At 38.1% G+C, this 8,902-nt stretch overlaps 1 protein-coding gene across 1 annotated transcript; it reads right to left on the bottom strand.

Annotated features, from left to right (window-relative positions):
• Positions 1-5,498: 5,498 nt before the first annotated feature.
• On the bottom strand, positions 5,499-8,896 carry LOC113282743 (ER membrane protein complex subunit 7 homolog). The gene is made up of 7 exons (XM_026531807.1): positions 8,745-8,896; positions 8,602-8,645; positions 7,221-7,329; positions 6,826-6,889; positions 6,619-6,735; positions 6,398-6,506; positions 5,499-5,840 (listed from the first exon to the last, which is right to left on the bottom strand). Exons 1-7 carry the CDS (start codon positions 8,816-8,818, stop codon positions 5,761-5,763), a joined length of 597 nt encoding a protein of 198 aa, XP_026387592.1. The 5' UTR covers positions 8,819-8,896; the 3' UTR covers positions 5,499-5,760.
• Positions 8,897-8,902: the final 6 nt, after the last annotated feature.

An 8,902-nucleotide genomic window follows, 5' to 3' on the forward strand; every position in this document is an offset into this window, starting at 1 on the left:
GTTCCTCTTGTGATTTTTTTTACGCATGGTGCTTATTAAGATGAACTAGACCACCCGTACCCGCAACGCTTGTGACGTTTGTAAGGAAAATTTGAAAGTATTGTGAAAGGGTTCCTGATGCTCTTGGATATCTCCAGCTTATCACCTTTATCACTCTTACAAGAGTAGTAGACTCCACCGCTCCGATCCTCTGGCAGTTGTAGGTGAAACACCTCCATTCACTATTGTTAAACCCAAAGCTTGTTACCATCGCCATAATTCAAAACTGCAGTAGGCTCCACAACTCCCTTGGCAATTGTAGTTGTTGTGGTTGAAACCCACAGTCTCCAAAAAATGTTGCAGTATAGGACTTTCCTAATTCAGGTTTCCGAATTCCTCTACAACTGCGGATTCAACCTTTTTATTAGTTACCTCCTTTTTCATATATAAATAAAATACACTCCATCTCCATGATACTTAGCAAACCAAACATCATCGTTCAAAGAGTAACTTTTGAGAGAAAAAAAATCTTGTTGAAGAAAGCAACTCTGAAAAGAAAAAAAAAAAAAAAGGAAGTAATTTGTTGAAGCAGCATGCCTCACCCCTTTTTGAATTTCTTCAGTGCATGCATTACTGGAAGACAAAAAAAGAGCAGTTTCGAAAATAATTAATCAAAGAGAAGAAAAGAAGGAGCAGAACGACAAGGAATGTATTCTGACGAGATTACCAGCCCGGACTCTAGCGGTATGCTGTTGCGTCAGTAAGTCATGGTACAATGCAGTCCTTAATGATTCAAGATTTTCTGTGGTTCACTATACACAAAACAAAAACAAAGTATCTCTAGTCTTTAATCTACTTAATGCAACGAGAGACGACAAAGAAAGGGCCTACTTTTTCAGTTTATTAGGACGAGGAAAGGGCATGGATATTAGATGTTTCTCAGCTCCGAGTATGCATGGGAACTTTGAACTAGTAGGTTTTTGCAATGGCTTAGCTTGTATGCAGATAGTAGGTGGTACTCATGGTTCAATAACTATCCTTAACCCGAATAGGGGTGAATCACTTTGCCTCTCTTATTTACGTCCTACTAGGGGATACAGATTCTTGTGTCATGGTTTTGGTTTTGATATATAATCACAAGTATACAAGGCTGTAATTATTTTTGCATCAGACGCCAACAACGAGTTTCTTTGCATGGTCATTACATTGGGAACTATGTCATGGAGAAAGATAGTTACTAGTACTTTCGATTTGTCACCACCACCGGGAATGATCACTAGAGTTTCCAAAACTCTATGTCGACAAGCCACTTCATGTAGGAATGATCTTTTTTGGAGGACGAAGAATAAAGTTAAGTAATAGTAATTATATTGAGATGTTGCTCTCGTTCGACCTCCACAGCGAGAAGATTCGCTTCATTCGACTCCCGACTGAATGTACTCCGACAACGGCGGCATATGAGCGTCAGTGTTCAGTAGTTGATCAGCTTGTGGAGTTTAAAGGATACCCTTGTATTGCACGTTCTGGGAGAATAACAACAAGATCCAACAATAATCATTGCGGCCATCGTTGTAATTGTCAGACCGGTGTTTGTTATTATTGTGGTTATTACAAGGTTGATATGTATATATTGAAGGACAAGGACAAACAAGTATGGACCAGGGAGGAAACTTTTGATGTTCGGATTACGGATCAGGATCAGATTATGGGTCAGAAAGATTTAGTACCAACTCCCCTCTGTTGCTACTTTGACACTTCTACTACTTCTACGCCTCGTACACGTATATTGACGTTCTCCGATCAAGTGTTATTGTATTGGTTTAATGGTGAACGTCTTGTATTCTATCATGTGCGAGAAAAACATCTGAAGGTGGTGGAATGTTCCCGCTGCTATCCTAAGCGTTGTATTGGTGCTGACGATAATATTTATTGCCCATCCTCCATGGATTATCAGCTGCACGCTCAAGTGGAGAACATGGTTTCTCTGAAAACCTTCATTCCTAAAGAAGCGACGACTAGTGAGTCTGATTGTGCTGATGATCTGATGCACCTTCACAATAACAACCTAGCAGCAGGATGGCCGACTACGGGAAGAAAAAAATACACTTTTTATGCATTTTGTTAATTTGTTTTGTCCATATTAATGTTTCAGTTATTCAAGCTAACTTTCAGGGTTTAGTTTGATTGGTTATTTGGATGATCTCAACGTGTTGGGGTACTGTGATACTGTGCATGGTTGAGATACATAACTTTTAGTTGTTGAGTTATATGACAGTTCTGCTTGTACGTCATGACTTGAATCTTCTCGAAGACTTGTAATATATTTGCTTCAGGCGTATTAATATATATGTTCATTAATGTATTAGTTCGCCATTTCCTAAAATCATAACAGTTCATAATGTTTGCTTTCCTCATATCTCCTCTATATGCTCACCAAACACTAAGCTTCAATCAGTTATACACAATGATGCTTTTTTCTGTAAGGGTCCATACTTTTGTAGGTTCTTCTGGTCTGTCTGCCCGAAAGTTCCAGGCTAGAACGGTGTTATTATGCTTCACCGAGACCTACTTGGGACAGTTCATTTTAGAAAACAATGAACTTTCAGTTCAAATTTTCAGTTTGGATCTTGCACAGTAGAAACTCCATTAATTAATAGTAGGAAATAGCAATATATAGTACCTAGAAATAATATATGGTCCAGTTGACTGAGTCAACTGTCTGTTTGGTCCATTTTCAAAATATATATTACTGTTTGGTCAAATTATGATTTGGTCATAGGGTGACGTCATGGATGATGTAATTATCATCTTGTAGTGGCAGAAACAAGTTGTAGAAGCAGCATGCTTCACCCTTTTTTGAATTCCTTCGGTGCATGCATTACTGGAAGAAAAAGAGCAATTTTGAAAATAATTAATCAAAGAGGAGGAGGAGGAGCACGACAAGGAATGGATATGTGAAAATCTTCCAGAGGAATTGATAATTGAAAGTATTCTGACGAGATTATCAGCTCGGACTCTGGCAGTATGCTGTTGCGTCAGTAAGTCCTGGTACAATTCGATCCTTCATGATTCAAGAGTTTCTGTGATTCACTATACTCGAAACAAAAGTAAAGTATCTCTAGTCTTTAATGTACTTAATGCATTCAGAGGCGGTAAGAGGTATGCTAACACTTTCAGTTTATTAGGACGAGAAAAGGCAACGGATATTAGATATCTCTTTGCTCTAGATACCAAAAATATATATGAAATAGTAGGTTTTTGTAATGGTATTCTTTGTATGAAAGAAGTCGGTGCACTTAATGATACTCGTAATGCAGTAGTTGTCGTTAACCCGATCAGGGGTGAAACACTTATCATCCCTTATTTACGTCCTAGGGAATACATCTACTTGTGTCATGGTTTTGGTTTTGATTCATTATCACTAGTGTACAAGGCTGTAATGATTTTCTATTCGGAAGCCAATAACGAGTTTGTTTGCATGGTTATTACATTGGGAACTATGTCATGGAGAAAGATAGTTACTAGTACTTTTAATATCTCACCACCACCGGGGTTTTCTCCTTTTCCAAGTAGAACGGTCGTTAGGGTTTCAAGGACGTTATGTAGACAAGCCACCTTATGCGGGGGTGATCTTTTCTGGAGGACGACGAATAATGGCATTAAAATGCTGCTCTCATTCGACCTCCACAACGAGAAGATGCACTTCATTCGACTCCCTACTGAATGTACTCTGACAACAGCGACAACTGAGCGTCGGTATTTAGCAGATGATCATCTGCTGGAGTTTAAAGGACACCTTTGTACTGCACATTCTGAGAGGATAACAACAAGATACAACAATGATCGTTGCAGTTATCAGACCGGTGCTTGTTGTTGTTGTTACAAGGTTCAGATGTATATATTGAAGGACAAGGACAAGCAAGTATGGATCAGGGGGGAAGCTTTCGATGTTCAGATTATGGATCAGGAAGGTTTACTACCAGCGCATCCCCTCTGTTGCTACTTTGACACTTCTGCTGCTACGCCTCCTACACGTATACTGACTTTCGCCGATCAGGTATTACTATATTGGTTTAATGGGGAACGTCTTATATTCTACGATTTGCAAGAGAAACATCTCAAGGTGGTGGAATGCTCCCGCTCCAATCCTATTGTTTTTCAAACTAAGATGAACGAAGATCTAGAGCGTCGTATTGGTGATGATGATAATATTCATTGCCCATCCATGGATTATCAGCTGCACGCTCAAGTGAAGAACATCATTTCTTTGAAAACCTTCATTCCAAAAGAAGCTGAAACTAGTGAGTCTGATTGTGCTGATGACAGACACCGTTTCGCTAATACCCTAGCAGCAGGATGGCTGACTACTGGAAGAAGCAGATGTACTTATTATGTTTTCTCTTAGTTTGTTTTGTCCTACATCAGTTTTCTGTTCGGACTAGTGATTTTCATCCGACTGTTGTTTATCTGCTCTCTTTTGTATTATTGATCTATCCTTAAGACTGAATAGACATTGCAATTGCTAATATGCCTAAACAAGTTTTTGGTTCTATTCACATTGATTAGTTATTTGCATGAAAGCAACCACAATTGCAGGATGTGATTATTACAAGCTTATTTGTAGCTTCAGTCGCTTTCATGTCGCAGTGTGTTAGCCCATTTGGGGGTACTGACAGTACTGAGACACGGCGCGGTCGAGATACGCAACCTTCTCTTAGCTTTACCCATTTTTTCTCTGCAGTTTCTAAATATCACAGGAATTGCCCCGAAAAATAATAGGCGTGCAGGCTTAAAATTTTGCAGTACTAAAATTCCAAGTCCAATCAAAGGTCATGCTGCTAACAACTTAAGCAGATTTTATGGAGGCATGTTGTCTTTTTCAACCTGCCCTATTCCATATGCGCCCTCTCGAAGCACACTAGCTGATGAGATAATGCATCTTCAAAAGAGTAGCAGATCGCAAAGAGGACTGAGCTGATAAGCTCGATAAATTGCTCTCCGAAACGGCAAGGGTAAAGTTCATATTATAGATTTTGGTAAAGCCATGGGTAAACACTTGAATACTTCAATGCTTGTAAGGAGAGCAAGGCGTAATTTACTTTGACCCGAGCATTTTCGCCTTCACATTTAGAGTATGGGACTTGGAATGAAGGAGGGAAATGTTATAGAACAAGTTGATTATGATTTTCAAATGGGAACCAAGGAACTCTCAGTCTCCAGTGAAAGAATTTTAGAAGATTAAGAGAACATAAGGAAAGAGATTGAGATTTTAGATATAACTAGGCCATGTTAGTGAGACCTGATGGACATCCAGGGACCAATTGGTACCATCAGTATCTTAGAGTCATACTGATTGTGCTATTCATTGGTGTCTGCCTGGGCCTATAGATCTATGGAATGAATTATTGTTTGCTGTGGAGAACACAGTTAAAGTAGGGTTTATGGATCATTGGCTATTTCATAACTCCACAGAAAAAAAGAAAAGGTTACATACAATGAATTGCAATGAATCTTTCTTGGTGTAGTGTTTGGGATGCATTGCAATGAATCTTTTTCTTACTTCAGCAAATTACTACAGTGGTGTTGTCCAAAAAAAAAAAAAAAAGTTACATACAAATTAGATTAAGTAATAACTCTTAACCTCCCCACCCACCCCAGCACTGCCACAAGCAGGGCTAAATGAGACCTAGCTGCATACACGATAAAAAATGGGTGAAACTAAAAATGCTCAAAAAATCAATGTTTTTCTGGTCGATTGCGACAAGGGTCAGTCCAGAGATCTCAACCACTTCTTGGTAACAAGCTTGACAAAGAAGGGTTGTTTCCCACTGATTCTTGAGCTCTCCTCAATTCTTCAGGATCTGGAAAATGACAATAAAAAGTAACAAACATATTAGGTCCGTTTAATAGTAGCACTCGCTGTACTGCATGAAAAATTACAGATCAGAATTACATCTGCCCTTTATCACAGACCCAGCTAGAAAGCTGCAGTCGAGTGCTTGATTCTAATGCAGAATAGGTCTACTCAAGATTAACTAAACCATATAATATAGTGGATCTTTGACTGAGAATCCAGAAAATGGAAGTTGAACTAAATAAAATAACAATCATATGTTTCTGGCACTCAAAGGTCAGGCCATGAAACTGTTGAAGGATGGTCCCAATTCTGCAAGAACAAGATAGCAGTAGCGGTTTGATTTCTACCCAATGCATGTTCTTGGACCAAGACAAAATTACAAAATTTGGCTAACGCGTGGCTATAGGACACAAGTCAACAGAAAGGGATGGCAACTTCTGGCCTAGACTAGCAGAGTCTACCATGGGCCTCCTACCAACACCAAGGCAGATTGCACATCCAAAGGAAAATAGGAGCGTGCACATGAGAGAGATATCAAAACTAAGTGTCTGTTAAACTTACCCATGTTCTCCATCAATTTGGGCATGAGAAATACGACAACCACCATGAATCCCATCATCAGACCCATAGGGCTCTTTAGAAGAGACATAACATTAAAGGGTTCCCTTATCTGTAGCAAAGAAGAAGCAGGGAGTTAATACAAATAAGGGTTTTGCACAGTACTGATGCAAATACAAAAAACAAAACAAATGGAAGAGTTGATGAACTAAGATTTGACCTACCTCATAGTAATGTTCCTCTTTTAAAGGCTCTAAAACCAACTCAGTCAGACCCCTTCTGGTTTCTGTCAATGCTGCCTGAACCTTCCCAGGGTTTCTAGCACTGACATCTACACGTACCTGATGAGTAAAAGAGGGGTCATAAGAGATACCATCATGCAATAAGAATTTGAAATTAATGTAACAGAAGCTTGACAAGATAAGCCTTACCGGTGAAAAGAAAAAACCAACAGACGCAACTTCAATTAGATGGGTTCCAGCTGGAACGTTGTGGCTATAAGTGTAACTGGTTAAGAAATACTTCAAGAGTTGACAAACTGTACATATTCTTTTTAGATATATTATCGCATCGGCGAATACCCGATTTTGCTTGGTTAAATTAGTGGGTAATATACCATTTATCTCTGATTCACGTTCACCAAAGTGGGTGATACATCATGAATGAGCACCACATACGTGTCAATGTATAATTCTGATGAGAAAAGTTTAATACTAAAACTATTTTGAAAGAAAAGAGACTTTCCTACGAATGGAATTCAAACGGTATTGCAGTCCCAAAAGTATTGATTTAATGTAATCATGCGGGTGTAAAGATGATAGGATACAACGAAAAATAACCATCAGGCCTAAGAAAAGAAGTCCTCTGGCCACCATTAAGAAGGACTTTGGCATTTGATAATTTCCCAAGAATACCATAGCCTTTTGCTCCCATACCTGTCATATAAAAACATCAGTAAACCAAGAAGAACCAGTAGGCCAACTTCAAGTAACATTTATCAGTTTAAGATTGAAGATTATCACCAATTACATAATCATTTAGTAGAGCGTGAATGCTATGAAAAAGATAATTGGATCATTATTTCAGGGCCAAATTGCGGAATAGAAATACATGGTGCAGAAGTTGTTTGGCTACGATAATCCTCAAAAACATCGATTTAAAAAATTCCACATTTGCATTGGTTATCTCCTCGATCTCTATTATGATGCATTACAGTTACCAAACTTCTTTTCTTCCTTAACCAATCAATTCCTAAGATCTTGCACAATAAGACACTTAACAGAAACACAAAAATGTGACCAAACTCTTAAGAACTCATCTGTGAAGTGTATCGTTTTGAAAGCAACCTAAGTGTCCATATCCTAACCTAACAAACATCTTGAGGATGATCTGTAGTGACATTTTCATTAACATGAATATCAAATACAGAATCTCCCTGTAGCAGCACAAAAGAAGAAGTTGACACTCAGAAAACTAAATGCCTGGCTGTATCCCATTCATTATTATTATTATGAGGGTTGAAGGATATCTCTTGAAGCACATCAGCTCACTTTAAGCTTAATACTCGGTAGAAATATAGTCAGTACCCTTAACCATAGAATTGACTACATAAAACGTTCCGACTAGTGAAAGAGACAGTCTACATATTTAAGCATAGTTTGCTATTGTTAAGTTGAAGTTGTCATCTGCTGTGGCCTACATATTTCAGCCTAGTTTAACCATAGAATACCCGGTGGCCTGTACACAGATGTGCTGTTTGAAATTGGCAAATATAATGTTAAAAGCACTGAGACATATAAAAATAGATTAAGAAAACTCATGTCTTCACTTCATGGGAACTATATGATCTCTAATTCTGTAAATTCTTCAAAACAGCAGCATTCTAGTGACATATAGCATCCAACATCATCATCTTCGTAACTATACATAAGTTCCGACCAAAACAAAAGCAACAAAAACCTCCCACTAGAGAACTGAATACAAATCCTATCTCATCTCCTAATTCAGTGCATAGGCACATTAAATGAACCATCCATCATTATGACTTTTAACTAATTGCGCATTGCTGCACTAACTCTGCATCTTAATACCCTAATGCACAAATCACTGAATTACTTAAAAGAAAAAAAGAAAAACTAATTATCCAATAGAGATCTAAAAATCATGAGCAAAAAAGTATTAGAAAAGGCTAGCGTATAAATTACTACCTTCAACTTTGACTCGACCAACAATAGTGTATCCTTCGCCATTCCTACAAATTCATTAAAAAAATAAATCAAAACCCTAACAGATCTTAGCTGACATACCTTTTAAACTCGAATAAATTTAAACTTGATGAAATTATTATTACCCAGATGCAATTGCCAGAAATTGAAGAAGTAGTAGAACGGAGATGATTGATTTAGATCTCTTCATCATCATCATCGTTCGGAACTCTCAGATTGCAAGTCGTTGCAGTTTTCTGGTGATATTTATTGTTTTTCGGTTTTCACAAAGTGAGAGTGTTTT

This window comes from Papaver somniferum, chromosome 5, assembly GCF_003573695.1.
Source record: "Papaver somniferum cultivar HN1 chromosome 5, ASM357369v1, whole genome shotgun sequence".
Lineage (NCBI taxonomy): Eukaryota > Viridiplantae > Streptophyta > Magnoliopsida > Ranunculales > Papaveraceae > Papaver > Papaver somniferum.

What these genes read in the sequence shown, in the direction of transcription:
- LOC113282743 (XM_026531807.1), bottom strand. Translation starts at nt 8,818, where the DNA reads ATGATGATGATGAAGAGATCTAAATCAATCATCTCCGTTCTACTACTT. An exon ending in CCTGATGGTTATTTTTCGTT is followed by an intron (nt 6,890 to 7,220) that starts GTATCCTATCAT and finishes TTACACTTATAG; the next exon opens with CCACAACGTTCCAGCTGGAA. An exon ending in TTGGTTTTTTCTTTTCACCG is followed by an intron (nt 6,736 to 6,825) that starts GTAAGGCTTATC and finishes TTTACTCATCAG; the next exon opens with GTACGTGTAGATGTCAGTGC.